Below are 16,126 nucleotides of genomic sequence, written 5' to 3' on the forward strand. Positions count from 1 at the left end.
AAGGCACCCAATATATCCTTGCACTGGTTCTGAGAGATTGCGCCAGACTCCCACCATTCACCCATCTCCCAAATCCCTATGGGGAAAATGCTGGAGAAGGGTGGTAGAAGCTGCCAACTGCCTAGAAACACAACTGGCAATCCATCTGCCACTCTTCTGGGAATCCTGACCCCTGCCTTTCCCCCCTTCCACAGCATTTAAAATTACCAAGTCCAAGGGGGACTCTTATCCTTAGCTCCCTCAGTAATTTGACCTGTGCCGCACCTTTTGGGGCACCATCTACATCTCATCCCTCGCCTCAGGCAGCAGATTCTCCGGAGTCCACGTGAACCCTTTCCAGTGAAGCCCAGGCAGCCTATGATCCATTCAAGGAAAGACCAGGGATCCTGAGAAAAGATCAAGGCACCACAAAGATCTTTTGGGATTTGATTTACTGCTCTGATTATAGATGTGAGGAGGAGCCAGTTATTTCCACGGAATATACTGTGAACAGTATACATTTCTGGAACACCCTATTCCTGTAGCTAGCCTGTTTCTTGGCACTGGCAAGTCAGACCGAGTTTGAGCTTACAGGCACAGAAGACTTGCACTATATGCCTTGGGCCTTTGGTCTTTCTCCTGACAGAGAACCACACCAGGGTGTAGTGGGACTATGCGTGGACTAAGCCCTGGTACAGAGTGTCCTCTGCCTTCATAGTAAATACCTAGAAGAGGAGCTACAGCCATATGAACTGAGACTTGAGGAGCTAAATATATATACCCGAGAGGAGAGACGGGGGGGGGGGGGGGGGGGGGGGGGGGGATACGAAAGACTCAAGTGCCTGAAAGTTTAAAAAATGCATAAGAAAACCATTTTCCCTTCAAAAGGAAATTGTAGCCTGGATAGGCCATTTTCATGTCATCAATTATGATGCTGTTATAGAATTTAATTAGGATTCTGATATGGGGTTTCAGGCAAGCAGGAAATTTCCAAGTAAAAGCTATTTGTTCTGTACAAAGAACTAAATGCTAAAAATATACATGGATGATAAGCAGAGGTGCTATTACATTCAAGAGGTAATGAGCGCAGGTAAGCATTGTAAAAACATTTCATGAGACAGTGAAAAAAATGCCCCTACTTAAGTTATAACCGTGTATAACCTAAGGCAACAACATTAACTGGACAGCGGAACAGTAAATATCCATACCTGGAAATTCTGCGGGGTTCATGTGGTGATTCCAGTGTTTCGTTGAAGTTATTGGGTTTCCATCGTCCTAGCAGTGAGCAACAGGTTTCACCCAGTGCGGCTGGAAAGGAGGTGGTCCACATGGGACAGAAAAAGGAGCAGGACACAATGGAATTTCTGTTTCGTTCTTTCCTTATTTAAGCTCCCCAGGCTGCAGAGAGCTGTTGTGTGTGTCCTAGATAAAGAGGCATCATCCCTCTGGCTCATACACACTCACACAAATCGGCAGCCCTTTCGTTTTCACTATTGCAGGTGTTGCTCCTTGGAACTGACACACAGCAGACACATGCAGAGGTGAAACGGTAAAGAGATGCTATTTTGTCAAGACTGCGCCACGGTGAACTGTTGGCATGTTTCTAGCTTTCTACTGCTGCCACCATTCACAGGGAGCAGGACCAGCTCAAACCGGCCCTTGTTCAATGTTTTCTATTCAGGCAAGTCAACTTTATTTGCTTGGTGACCATTAACCTTTATGTTTGCCCTCTCTGATCACACATCCTTCGTGACTTGGACAATAATGTCCCACAGGGCTCTAGGAGAAAAGATGGGCCTTAGAAAATACTCTTACAGCTATGAAACCTTCAATGTGAGGAATATTAGAATTCCCCCCCAAACGTCATAATCTGATATTTGTAGAAAGGGGAGATGAGGTCTGAAACTCTCATGGAAATCATCTTTGAATAATTCTTCTGGGAGGTCCAGGAAAAAGGTTATCACAGCCCCAAAAAAACCCTACAGGCAAGATACCATCAGACACAAATCAAAGACAAAAAGCATTTCACATTTCAAAATGTTTATTTCATTCAATAAAAAGGAAAATTGTTCCACAAGAATATATTATATAGTGAGATATTTAACAAAATAGATATAAAAAATGTGATTTCCTCCCATCACTATTATCAAGTTTATCTTATTTCCAATCAAATAATCTTTTAAGCTTTCTCTTGTTTTTCACATGCCTGCTCTCCCTCAACCTGAGTTGCTGCTTCTGATGTAATTTCAGGGCAGAGGTGGATTGGCACAGTTCTGTCCGTACAAGCTGGCGATGCCAGGCATGGCCCCTCTATGTGCAGCTGCCCCTCACTGGACACTGAGCATGTCAGCTCCTCTGGGTTCAGGTCCTCGGGCACATCCCATTCCCTTCTGAAGAGCTCATATTTATAAGAGCACACGCCCTTTTCATCCTCGCTCTTCGTTTCCTTTGTGCCGGTCACAAGCAGCTTCCTTCCCACCAGTTTCACGCTAAGTTCTTCAGGAGAGAAGTCCTTGATGGCCAGGGACACGGTGAAGGCCTTGTCTGCCTTCTCTGTCTGGCCGGAGCTCGGTAGAGCTTGACCGGAAGGCCTTCCTCGGACCACAGGCGCAAGTCCCATTTCTTCCAGCAGAAACTGATGGACTTCCTCTAGGAGCTGCATGGTCTCTTTCACATCTCCCATCCTCCTAATCCTGCTTTGCTCGATCTGAGGGAAGATGGGCTGTGAGGCTGGCCACAGTGTGTGCATTGGTTCCAGGAAGGGAAGCAGGGAGCTGAAGGAAGGCTGCAGTAGGCGAGAGCACAGCATCCTCTCTGATCTGGCAGGCTGCTTGCTTCTGTTACGGAATGAGGCTCGATCCTGGTCAGTTTGTCTTGTGAACTGCTTATTCGTGCAGGCAAGACCCGAGAGTCTTTTATACTCTGCACCCAAGGGTTCTGGTTACTTCCTGATCTCTCTGCTTACAGACAAGTCTGAGAATAGCATGAATGACTACTACATGGCTTCCATTCTAACTCACAAGTGACTCATTCATGTCTCTCCCCGCCCCCTTACACACAGTGTACTAAAGATAGTGACCAGACTCATCACTCATGCTCAGGGAGCAACAGCAGATCTCAAAATACAGAACTTGGTAAGGACTATTTATAATCAAACCTGAAGAAACAAATATTTAATAAGCAGCTAGGGATAAAATATGAATTACAAGTATGAATTGGACCCTTTGAACTCACTATGCCCTCTGATGAAGCTAATAGGTGCTCTAGAAATGTTTGGAGACCAAAACGTGCAGCTTTACAGAGTGAATGTTAAGGAAAGACCTGAAAAGGCTGTATGTGAAACCCAGATGGAGACTAAATGTTAAGAGATAATTCTCTTTGGTCTGGGCAGATGTGGGCGACAGGCTCACAGAACATGGTCTAGGTCCGAGAGCTTCTATAAAAGGCTCAGCATTTAAGCAGCGAAAAGCCCAACCTAACTGTCCATTTGTGATGATATCACCCTGAGCTTGTTCCCTCGTAAGACACTTCCCAACAATATCCTCAACCAATATGCCATCCAGCTTATTCTCTCCCCCTCCCGATATACACAAGAGTATATTTCAAGTGCCCGAAAGGCAGAATATAAATCAAATAAACAGGTAAACAAACACACATACTTTTACAAAATTTAAAATGATGGCATAATGTATGAGCATTAGCAGCATGTCTCCATGCACTCTTTGGGTAATACATTTTACACACACGTACCTCTGAATGTACCCCTGGAACGCCTCATTACTATATGACCAAAAGTAGCATATACTTTCAGGGTGCTAAAAAGCCACTTAACTCGCATAGGAGAGATGGGTGGGTCAACTTTTTTTTACCTGCATAAAAAGGTGCAGACACCATCTTAGCCTTTGAAAATGTAGCCTGAATCTTGCTCACCCCTGAAGATACCAAACAATTCCAAAACAGATGTTAGATTCTAGTTACAGAAAATAAAATAGGAAGATTAGAGACAGCCTGCCAAAAGTCGAGACTGGCTGACAAGTTAATGTTTAATAAACTTGATATACTGCTAACCACCATAGCATCTAGGCAGTTTATAAATAAAATATGCCTAGATACTATATATACATACACACATATACCCAACTGAGCCCTATACCCAATGCAAAAAAGAAAGACAAACCTCAGGCCCCCAGATGAAAACCCCAACAACTCTCAAAATCGTCATAAAACAGCTAAACACCATACTAACTAAAACTTGATTAAACAGCCATATTTTAATTTCCTAAACTTCTCATGATTTAGTTCTAATCACATAAACTAAGGGAGAGAAATTCACAGCAGATCTGACTGATATGAAAAGGAAGACATTGGGTCCCTTCAAGCCTGATCTCATTGGGCAATAGAAGCCTAACTCATGCCAAGAGGAAGGCATCACCTGTACTTGTCCTATAAAGGTACCAATAAATCTACAGAAACAAGCATAGATAAAATAATTAGGATACAGGAGCCAGAAATTCAGTGGTTTCATTGCACTAAAACTTAATTTGGTCTGGACTTGTCTCTCAGCAGAAACTCACATTTTCTTAATTAGAAATTAATTCAGAATACATTGTTGTTTGGTTTGCACTAGCAGGTGACTTAATATTTCCCGAAAGATCACCAAATTGTTTGCGTGTCGGTCAAGGTTTTTTCAATATTTTGTTTGTGAAAACAGGAAATATGCCAAATGTGACATGTTGGGTGGGAATAGAAACATTACACAAAGTTTCCATCGGTGAACTGGAACAGGATTAGCCCAGAACACTTGTGATTTGTATGGATGCATCGCAATGCTGGAGCCTATGTGAGAGGACTTTGAAAAACATTCAGGTTACATAAACAGCAGATCATATAAAGACATTACCTAGCATGTTCTCAACCAAACCACTGCTGGCATTTACCCAATACATTAAATCAAACTTAAAAATAAGCTAAAACAAATTTTCAGCTGAAAAATAATTAAGGATACAGATTAGGCTGGTCCCTATGCATGCGTTAATGAGCCAAATATAGTGTCAGCTGAATGCCCTTACACCGTGATCCTGAATTGGGGGTGGGAGGGAAGACGAAGGGGGTCTTTATTTAGTAGATGAGTAATTTGTTACCACATAGTCTTAAACAGAAAGTGTCTCAAGATTAGTCTTGTAAGCAGAGAGATCAGGAAGTAACCGGAACCCTTGGGTGCAGAGTATAAAAGACGCTCAGATCTTGCCTGACCAGGATCGAGCCTCATTCCGTAACAGAAGCAAGCAGCCTGCCAGATCAGAGGGGATGCTGTGCTCTCGCCTACTGCAGCCTTCCTTCAGCTCCCTGCTTCCCTTCCTGGAACCAATGCACACACTGTGGCCAGCCTCACAGCCCATCTTCCCTCAGATCGAGCAAAGCAGGATTAGGAGGATGGGAGATGTGAAAGAGACCATGCAGCTCCTAGAGGAAGTCCATCAGTTTCTGCTGGAGGAAATGGGACTTGCGCCTGTGGTCCGAGGAAGGCCTTCCGGTCAAGCTCTACCGAGCTCCGGCCAGACAGAGAAGGCAGACAAGGCCTTCACCGTGTCCCTGGCCATCAAGGACTTCTCTCCTGAAGAACTTAGCGTGAAACTGGTGGGAAGGAAGCTGCTTGTGACCGGCACAAAGGAAACGAAGAGCGAGGATGAAAAGGGCGTGTGCTCTTATAAATATGAGCTCTTCAGAAGGGAATGGGATGTGCCCGAGGACCTGAACCCAGAGGAGCTGACATGCTCAGTGTCCAGTGAGGGGCAGCTGCACATAGAGGGGCCATGCCTGGCATCGCCAGCTTGTACGGACAGAACTGTGCCAATCCACCTCTGCCCTGAAATTTCATCAGCAGCCTGAGGTGGTACAAGACTATGAAAAAGCTTAAAGTTTTCAGTCATTTATGCTCTAAAATTAAAAGATGCAATTAAATTTTAAAGAACATTTTAATATATGTAGTTGAAAGCAAGCCCTAAAATCCATTTTTTGTGTTTTTAAAAAAATCAATCTGAAAATGTTTCATGGTTTTTCTCAATTCCATTGTTTATTTTTCTATTAATAACTAGGGTGAAAGTTTTTATGCTTTAAATACAAGAATATACTTGCCTGAGAACTATGTGTCCGGCTAAATTATATTTGGGCTCTTATGGTAGCTGTTTAAAGAAAACTAGTTTTACGTTATTTTACTGTTCAGATGAATTTTTTCTTTGGTTTTTTTTATTATTTTCAATCTGTTTTCTAATTTTTTTCTTTATAAGAACTATTCAAAGCTGATATTATGCCCGAGCTTCACATGTGCACCATTATCACTGGGTAATTAGTTTGTTCTAATACAAGATATTGCAATTAGCAAGGAATCCAGGGGCAATATGACTATCAACACTTGGCCCAACAATGAAGAAACACAGTTACAGGACTAAGCAAGAACAGCATTAGAGACCTGAGAGAGACCAGATAAATGTAGCATTTTGGGGATTCCAGTCAGCCTGCTCTTCCTTATGGGGATACTATGTGGGGTTTTTTGTTTTTTAGGAATTTTATAGTAAAAGGACCTAGCAATCATTGACCATAGGAGACTGATGTTGGGTTTGGTTTAAATGTCAGTCCTCCCTGGTTTGTACTTTTAACATGGTTTTACAATTCATTTCTAATCGCCTTAACAGTGGGAACCGGACGACAGACATCCCTGCAGGGAAGCGGTTCCCTATAAGGGACTGCAGCGATCTCTCCGCAGGATGGGCTTGAGATCACCGTAAATACTGCATGCCCGCAGTAAGAGGACAAACCAAGGTTTCATTACTGAAGAGTTACGGAAAGAAGGATTTCTTTTTCAAACTGATTCACATTTGAAAATCAGACTCATATGCCAATTATAGCATTCACTTACAGTAATTAAGGCAACCTGTAATGGTCCTTTCAAATACACACTGCAGATGCACTTTTAGGCTCCTCCTGGTCAGCTTATTTTTCATATTCGCTGAGAGAGGAGTTTGATGAAATGTCTGACACCCCCTCCTGTCTCTGCAGTTTGGCAGAATGGTTGAGTAGACCGTACAGAGCTGGTGGGTGCAAAAAACCTAGAATGTGCTGTAAACATGGAATTTGTAAGCATTTTGATGATTTGCCAGGTGCTGTGAGTGACATGGGGTGACAGGGCCACCAGTACAGAGGCACTGCCTGCACAGCAAGCTGGACGGGGACATAGTGAGTGCAGAATTGGGGGGAGGGCACGGCTATCCCTCCACCCCCTTTCTACAGCTTTACTGTGCATTGTTCCAGTCTTGCTTCTTGGGGGTAAATCTGTTAGAGTCCTTGCTCTGCTCCTTCCCTTCCCCCGCAACCATGGGCAAATCCGAGGTTGAGCCTCGAGAGAGAGGGGATTATGATTAAGGTAGCAGGGCCATCATGTACAGCCCTGGATAAACAATGCCACCCCCTTCTCTATATCCAGTTAGCAGCTGGATTGATAACATTTTACCCTTCCCTGGGGTTTTTTTTCCCCCCCCACTTCATTTCTACAACAAAACAAAGGCAGTGTGATTGAAAGTTGCTCCTACTTACCCATACAAGACCTTTTCAAGGCTGGGGATAGGGTAGCTCTTCAGAAGCATCTCCTGGAATTAGAGGCCGGAGCGTGGCCGGTCGTCTTTTCCCCATCTCCTGGGCTTAACTGATGCTAGGCCACGGGGGGAGGCAGGACCAGGTTCCCCCCCTTCAGGCCACTGAATCATCAGCAGTACAGCCCATTCCTGTCCCAAGTCTCCACTACCATAATGAGGAAAACACTGCCGTCACATCAAGCAGCACAGAGCAGAAAGTAGCAAGCAGGCACGCCTACAACCCATATCAGTTTTAATACCTTCCTCCATGTTTATTTTGTAGAATTACAGATTGTTTGTAATACAGATGTGTACTTTTACACAGATGAAAAGTTATTATTCAAAATTTATCCATCACTGTACAGTGGCAAACCAGATCAGTTTTGTGCTAGAGCAATTATTAACATTAGTGGCATCACGTTACTTTAAAAAAAGGACTTTTTTTTTCCCATTTCTTTTTTCTTTTTTTTTTCTTTTTTTAAACAAGATGTTATTTTCAAAAAGAGCAGAAAAAAAAAACCTTAAGGACTGGATTTATTAGTGCATCACAGCAAAACTGAAAAGAACAAGGGGGGTGGGTAGTGGGGTAAGGGGTTAGAAAGATGTCATGCTGGTTCCATGGCAAGAAATGCCAGTCAAAGGTTATGGGGCAAGTATTATATTCAGAATAGATACTGATCGGTTACATGTGGAAGAAAATGTACAATACAAAAACACAGACAAAGGAAGCCGTTCCCCCCCCACCCCCTCAATACTTAGAATCCTGATTTGGTCAACAATGTCTGGCTCAGCAAACAAAAGAATATTTTTAACCTTTACCTCCAATGACAAATCATTTTACGTAATTTAAAGAAAAAAAAACAAACCAACCACAAACACCAAAAAACCCAAAGGGACATCACTGGGTTGCTTGTGTGCGCCTGGTTTACAACAAGCTAACACAACTGCACAGAGGTACTCATGGTTTCCGGGTCATTTATTAAAGAGGATGTGACGCTGTTCACGTATTACATCGAAGGAGCAGAACCAGATTTTTTCCCCTACACAATGCTTTTGAACCATTACCACAGCAACGGGGGGAAAGACTCCTGCAAGGGTTTGCAGCTTTCATTTTTGGAGAAGGGAGGGATCCGAAAAAGAGAGCCAGTCCCATAAATTCATGCTAATTCATCACCACGGTGGGGCCCCGAGGGGAATACACCTTTCTACACAAGTCATCATGAGGTGCGCTGATGCCAGACAACAGGTCAGCGAGTATGGAGAGAACAGACCCAGAGTCTTCTAGTCCAAAAACAGATAAAAAGAAAAAAAAGGGGGGGTGGGAGATTTGAATGTAGTATATTCAGTAAGATGAGAACTGGCAGCCAGAGACCAGCCACACAGAGGCAACCCTAATGTTCGATTTACACATTGACACCAGATGGTCACATGAAGGTCACGATAAATGTTACAATTAATGCATTTTTAATATGCAGATTTATGATGCATTTTATATACTTTTAACAAGATTTCAAGGTTATACCAAACTTATTACATATGTTCTCCTTGTTTTGTTTTCGAAACTCTCAGAATACCAGGACTGAAAGGTAAACTAGCAGGAAAACGTTCAGTCCCTGCCATGCCAACCGGGTGGTGGGTACAGGGTCAGAGGAAGAGGCCAAGACACAGGCAGGGGAGGCATCCACCACCATGGGGAGGCGAGTGAGGGAAAGCAGAAGTTCATTATAATATTAAAAAAAGTGATTTAAGACTTAAAATTGAATTAGTATTTGTACAGGAAAGTGCAGGCGGAATTAACTCTCTCCAGCTGATGAAGGAGAAGTCACGGCTGCCATTCCTGGCAGCTGCTCGTGCTTAAGTGCAATTTAAAGGGACACTGTAGAGTCTATTTCAGTACACAAAGTTTTCAACCATCGATTGTTAGAATTACTAGCAGGTAAAATTGTCAAGAGAAGTTTTTATTAAATTTTCCCAGTAGTCTTATTTTAAGAAATTTAGCAAAATAGCATTGTGTGGTTATGGGGTAGCATGCTGTAAACAGTGACTGCTTGATGCATCCTAGGGGTATTAGTTACATATCTATTTTTAATTATGGTAGGAGGTACACAGTCAGATCAGCGTGGCTCTTGAGATCACATTCCCAACTTCTGACATTTCCAGGCAGAAAATTCATTGCCCACAAAGTCTTTACAGCACATCGCACAAGAAAAGACTATTAAAAAAAAATAAACTGGGGTAAAACTGCAGGAAAAAATTAGTAAAAATTACTGCTTGCAGCAATTAAACACCAACCTCTGGCCAAAAATAGCCATCCCCTCCCCCCGGAAATGTTTGCTTCTCCATTGAACCAGACTTGACGGTGTCCCTTTAAAGAGAATTCCAGTCTAATTGGGTTTCCTTGACGTGGGACTTTGTTTCTCTGTCAGCATGTGATTGGATGACCGGCTCAGTTGCTGCAACACTGGCTTCTTTGTGGCTGGCTGTTCTCCTGAAGATCCACACCCCGATGTCTGCCTGGGGCCCCTGGAGCATTCTGTGGCTCATTCTTCGGCAGCTTCTTGGCTGAGAAAAAGAAAAACAGATACCTGAATACTACTGGCCACAGGCTGGGGTTTCCTGCAACTCCTTCTATCCAAGCACAAAGATCAAAGGGCTTTACAAGCTCTGATCAATGGGAGAGTTCCTCTGTCTCCAGATTTCTTTCCAGGACAGGGGGGTCCTGTCCCTCCCAAGGTATCTCTATGGTCAGGAGGAGGAGTGCTCTCTCCCAGAAATCAAATGCTTGCCTCTTGTGAATTTGGGCCACAATCCGCAACCAAGAGAATGACCTTGTACAGCTCTACGTACACTTACAAGTGAAAAATTAATTACCTATTGCCATAAAAATTTCATTGACGTTCATCGCCGTCTTTGCAGAGGTCTCCATGAACAGCAAACTGTTATCATCTGCATATGCTTGAGCCTCCTGCAAGAGAACATTTCACTTAACAGTTTCACTTGAACTTTCTCACCTACGTCTTGTCGAAAGTACTGTGAATCTTAAGTTTTTTGCTGCCCCGTGTACACAATCTTTAGCTCAGTTCCTGAACTGCAGTGGAAGACAGCTCCTCTTGAAATAAGTTTGCTTAAACTACTTGCAGTGTACAGTTTGAAAGAATGTAATGCAATCCTATGAAAAACCCAAGTGCTTCTATTGTGCTGCATCTGATGATAAACCAGACATCGTCAGAGCACATCAGAAAGAAACGTCTAGAGGATATTCATTAGGTACAGTTATAGCAGACCAGCGATACTGGTTTTTTTCTGCCCTCCCATGGAAAGAAGAGGACAAGCAGAGTTCAGATTGCTCCACTACTACATAAAACGGATGCTTCCAGCAGAAGGAGTCATTTAAAGTAGGACTCACAGGGTCTTGGCATTTTAGCCAACTCTGCAGTATTTTCCACTAAATTTGTTTTACATGTGCATCTCTAGGAAAAACATGATGAATAAAAAAGCAGCTGCTTATAGTGTGGCCTGATGACTCAGTGACAGTGCCGTATGGAAAGTCCCCGGTTTGATCCCCATCTGGTCTTCTGAGGGTGCTGCAGAAGGGAAGGGGTAGTTGTGCTCATTGCCTAAGGGTGGCACCTAGTGGTCAGATTCAGGGCCCAGGACTGCAAGGTTCCAGAAGGATCCTAGGTGAATGGCCCCTAACCCAGGACCATGACTGCAATGAACTGCAATGCCCGGTCTAGCAGGCCAATAGAGTAAAGCACGCTCAGCTAAGCGCACTGTTTAACCCGCGGTTGGATGCACGTTTTGGACGCTTGTCCACTACCCCTTAAACAGTAAGGGATTTAGTGCATCCAAACACCCCTCCCCCCCAAACTAATAGTGCTCATCACATGCAAATGCATGTTGATGAGGCTATTAGCTATTCGGCCCAGAATCAGAAAAAAAAAAAAAAAAAAGTTGCGCCCGATCCGCACATTTTATGCTCAGAAATTAACACCTGCCCAAGAGCAGGCACTAACTTCTGAGCAGCCCAAAAAGTGGACAGAAAATACTGCTTTTCTGTACATCGTCCAACTTAATGTCTTGGCGATATTAAGTTAGAAGAACCAAAAGGTTAAAACATTTTTTTTTAATTAAATAAAGTGCCAGCAATCAGGTTAGGAAACGGATGCTCGTAAAATTGAGCGTCCATTTTCCAAACCCGGTGACAGCCACCGCTCCTGGGCTTCCGCTGCTAAGGAGGTGCAAGGGACGCGCGCTATTGTCTCTAGCGCTTCTTTTTTAGCGCGACCCCTCATTTAAATACCGTATTGCGTGCCCAGGAGAGGTGGCTGGGCGCGCAACACTGAACGCCCATTTTCCGCGTGGCTTTACTGTATCAGTCTGCAGGTCTCTTAGGAATATAAGATGGGGGTGGGGGGAGTAGGAATCCTTGAGCAGGTGCGAAAGGCTTCATGGTGCCAGATCCCAGCCCTGGATTCTAATTTAGCTCAAGTACAAAGGAGCAGGACTAAACCATCGAGTCAAAAAAAAAAAAAAGGTTGAACTTGGAATAGGTGTTGTCTGAAGACTGCAGCTTTCCAGTTACTCAACCCTACTCAGCATCAAATGGAGAAATGCTTCTCATGCACAGCCGTTTCCTTGCCTCCGCTGCTCTCGATTTTATGAATCAGCTTTAATTGGAGGATGTAGAACTTCAGAGGAGAGGTTGGAAGCATAATGTGACTGATAAGCTTGCCTTCAGAGAACACCCGTTACAGGGAAGCAAGTTTGCTGTCTCTGAAGACCAGCAGTTCTCCAAGTCACTGAGACTGGACTCCCAAGCTAAGGCTCGTCTTTGATAAAGAGAGAGAAAAAAAAGCGTCAACTACTGCCCCTGGGTGAGAACTTCCCCCCTCCCCCCCACGCATTTTTAAATATAAAAATGACAGGGAAGACTGCCCAAATTTATAAAATGTGTGTCCTAGACAGAATGGCATTGGGAGTACCCATTAAAGAAGCTGGGAAGAGCAGATAGTCCAAATCTACTATCCCACCAAGAGACCATGTTTAGCAGTGGAATGTAAATGCGTGGACTGAACTTCATATTACATTCTTGCAAATCTCTCAAGACAGACTTCAGGTGGGCAACCGACATCAATGGCTCTACCATTATGGGTCTTGACATGCCTCTCCAAGACCAAATATACCTGGATATAACAGAAGGAGATGCAATCTATTATACAGTTGGAAATGGTGTGGTCGCTGCACACCCAGATTAAAAAAAAAACAGGGTGGACTTTCTATGGGTTTTGTCTACTCCAGATAGGTGACAGCTCTCCTACAATTCAGGGAATGAAGGCCCTTGCCCCCTTCAAAGATGTGGCCTACTGAAAGGACAATCTAGCCACATCTTAGATATACTTAGGGTGTCCTAGAGCAAAACTCAATTGTGATAAAATCAGATATAAGTCTGAATAGATCACTGGGGTCTGGCCATCACCAGCTCTATGTGCTGACATGACTACTACAAAAACTGCAACCATTCGAGTCAGGTCAGGTCCTTGGGCTCACAAGGGGGCTTTTATCAGCTGAGAGAACCACACTGGTTGCCTCATGAAATCAAAGGAGGCTTGATAAGAGGTCTTAACCAAAGCAACTGCTACATGAACCCAACTACAGGCTGTACAGAAATGGACTTTCTTTCTATACGCTGGTGAATAAGTGACAATTACATTAAACTGAGCATTAACAGATTTGGTCTGGAGTCCAGACGCAAAAAAAAAGTAGAAGCTATTTCAACACCTTTTGTCTTGAGACTGCAGCTTTACCCTTACATCAGATGGCAAAGCCCTTCCATTTAAACCCAAAGGATCTCCTGGTGGATTATTTTCTAGAATACATGGGATTTTAAACACCCTTTCAAGAGACTGAGGGATCAAATTACATTCCCCTCAATACCCAGGCCACGGGGAACTGCATGACGTGTGAAATAATGTTCCCTGATTCTGTGTAATTTGTTTCCTCAGGGATAAATAAAGTGGAAACCAAATTTGTCTCAGTCAAAAGGATACGATGAGGATTACAGTTTTCTGGTCCGGAGTTTTATCAATATTTTGGCCACCAAAAGAATGGGAGTCTATGCATACAGAAGTCCTGCTCCCCAGTGAAGGAGCAAACTCTCTGCTTTATGATCTCATTTTGGACTTTTCCCTAATTGTTCCAGGCTAAGTCCAGCCTGCATGTGCCCCTATCACATCCCTATCCAAATATCACTCATGGGGGTCCAGGTGTTGACAGAGTTTGGCTAAACAAAAAAAGAAACACTTTGTATATCAAATTACTCATGACACGTGTCTGAAGCACACCATTAGGTATCAGAAAGGGATATAATCATTAGGGGCCTTGTTTGTCACTCTAATTCCATGGTGGAAGATGTAGCATCCATCAAAAACTGGCCATAGAGGTCTTTTTGACCTGTCTCCTGATGGTTTATTTCAGCAAAGACTTACACCTCGATGGTTCTATTTCACATAGACTCATTGCAAGGACTCTTTTTTTTTTTTTTGAGTCTCACTAGTGCTATAGCATCAAAAGCTATTGTATGAAAAACTGATTTATGTTTAGCACACTAACTGGAGCACTGGTATGGGTGGTTTTGCATTTTTTTCCCAGATGCGATTCATGCAAATCAAATGGGGGACAGAATTTTTATGTTTCCTTTAAAGATTAGTTTGTTAAAATAAGATGGAAATGTTAATTCACATTTTTAGAACATTGTACTTCTTCCAGCACAGATGAATACATCATACTTGAGGTGATATCTAATAAAATCCCTTTGACAATTATTCAAATTTGATTTATATAGAGTTTTTCAGTTCAGCTTAAGCTATTTGTTCCCTAGGCTTAGTTTGTCTGCCAGGAGGCTGTCTTCTTGTAAGAACTTAAGAAATAGCATGCTGAGGCTCCGACAGTGGCTAGTCTGGGTCGCAAGTACCTGGCAGATCCCAAAAAGTAGATCTAGTTTTTTATTACACTCTCCCAGGGATAGCAATAGTTTTCCCTTAGTCTCCCTGCTAATAAAGGTTTATAGACTCTTCCACCAGGAATTTGTCCAAACCTCTTTTAAACCCCGCTATGCTAGCTGCCTCGACCATATCCTCTGGCAACAGATTCCACAGTTTGATTGTGTGCTGAGTGAAAAAGCACTTTTAAGATTTGTTTTTAAATCTGTTGAGTGTTGCCTTCATGGAGTGTCCCCTTGTTTTAGTATTATTTGGAAGGGTATATAAAACTCTCCTTTATTTACCCATTCCACTCCGCTCATGATCTTATAAACTTTTATCCTGTCCCCTCTCAGCCATCTCTTTTCCAAGCTGTTCAACACACTTCAGCATTTTGGTTGCCTTCCTCTGCACCTTTTCTAGTTCTACTATGCCTTTATTGAGATGGGGCAACCAGGACTGCACACAGTACTCGAGGTGCGGTCACACCACAGATCCATGAAGAGGCAATATATTTTCCATGTTATTCTCCATTCTTTTTCAGATCATTCCTAACAATCTATTTGCTTTTTTTTTTTTTTTGACTGCCCACTGCTGAGGATTCCAAGGTCCTTTTTCCTGGGTGGTAACTCCCAGTGCAGAACAGCATTGTGAACCTGTATTTGGGATTATTTTATCACTATGTGCATCACTCCGCACTTTTCCACATTCAATTTCATCTGTTATTCAGATGCACAGTAATCTAGTCTCACAAGGTCCTTCTGCAGTTCCTCACAATTCACTTGTTTCAGCAACTTTTAATAATTTTGTGTATCTGCAAATTTTATCGCTTCACTTATTCCCTTTTACAGATCATTTATGAACATGTTAAACGGCACAAATTCCAATACTGATCCCTAAAGAACACTGAGCATTTAGTCCTAATCTCCTGTTTCCTGTCTTTTAACCAGTTACCAATCCACAATATAACACACTCTCTCTACTGCATGATTTTTGAATTTCCTGATGAGTTTCTCATGGGGGTTTTTGCCAATTTAGCTGGCCTTCCAAGATGGTATTTTTGAACAATGTCTATGCCGTATGCAAAATTAACCTTTGAAATCACTCCTTTTCATTTTTTTTCCTAATTTCCTCATTCTATCAGTTTCCCTTCTTAAAATTACAAGTAGTCTTCAAGCTAAGGCGTTTCAAATTAAAACAATTCAGATTCCTAAACTGACGCACATTACCCAATTTATAACACGTGCCGGAGCATCTTCTAACAGGCACACATTGGTGAGCTGATGACCATTAAGCCTGGAGAGGTGATACAGGTAGAAAGTACCAGGGACTTCCTGTGGGCATGCCTTGGCAAATTCCTCTTCGGCCAAAACAAAAGTAATGTAAAAAGTAGAGACATTTTAAAACGTACTATAGATTACTAAATTTTAGGTTACTTTGGTGAATATAGGAAAATTGCCTTATTTGTGAGACCCGCAGTGCTGAATCTAAGCAATGAGAAACACCACATTCACTAATTACAAACCTGAGATACATCCC

General features: G+C 42.8%; 3 protein-coding genes across 4 annotated transcripts in view; 1 reads left to right on the forward strand and 2 right to left on the reverse strand.

Moving 5' to 3' along the window:
- Nucleotides 1-2,008: 2,008 nt before the first annotated feature.
- Nucleotides 2,009-2,882, reverse strand: LOC115073840 (heat shock protein beta-11-like). Its single transcript, XM_029572709.1, has one exon. It carries the CDS (start codon nt 2,786-2,788, stop codon nt 2,159-2,161), a length of 630 nt encoding a protein of 209 aa, XP_029428569.1. The 5' UTR covers nt 2,789-2,882; the 3' UTR covers nt 2,009-2,158.
- Nucleotides 2,883-5,198: 2,316 nt separating this feature from the next.
- LOC115073841 (heat shock protein beta-11-like) lies at nt 5,199-6,118 on the forward strand. The gene has a single exon (XM_029572710.1). The coding sequence runs from the start codon at nt 5,287-5,289 to the stop codon at nt 5,866-5,868; it is 582 nt and encodes a 193-aa protein (XP_029428570.1). The 5' UTR covers nt 5,199-5,286; the 3' UTR covers nt 5,869-6,118.
- A 1,736-nt stretch (nt 6,119-7,854) lies between these two features.
- RAB5C (RAB5C, member RAS oncogene family) overlaps nt 7,855-16,126 on the reverse strand; it is a 113,799-nt gene continuing 105,527 nt past the window's right edge. For both annotated transcript variants that reach the window (XM_029572707.1, XM_029572708.1), the window contains exons 5-6: nt 10,479-10,572; nt 7,855-10,169 (exon numbers count right to left, since the gene is read on the reverse strand). In XM_029572707.1, coding sequence (XP_029428567.1) covers nt 10,054-10,169; nt 10,479-10,572 — 210 coding nt within the window. In that variant the 3' untranslated portion in view covers nt 7,855-10,053. The remainder of the gene's footprint in view (nt 10,170-10,478; nt 10,573-16,126) is intronic.

The sequence above is a fragment of the Rhinatrema bivittatum genome, chromosome 12, assembly GCF_901001135.1.
Source record: "Rhinatrema bivittatum chromosome 12, aRhiBiv1.1, whole genome shotgun sequence".
Classification (NCBI taxonomy): domain Eukaryota; kingdom Metazoa; phylum Chordata; class Amphibia; order Gymnophiona; family Rhinatrematidae; genus Rhinatrema; species Rhinatrema bivittatum.

Bases quoted from the DNA above. Each gene is read 5' to 3' on its own strand.
- LOC115073840 (XM_029572709.1), bottom strand. From the start codon at position 2,788: ATGCTGTGCTCTCGCCTACTGCAGCCTTCCTTCAGCTCCCTGCTTCCC.
- LOC115073841 (XM_029572710.1), top strand. From the start codon at position 5,287: ATGCTGTGCTCTCGCCTACTGCAGCCTTCCTTCAGCTCCCTGCTTCCC.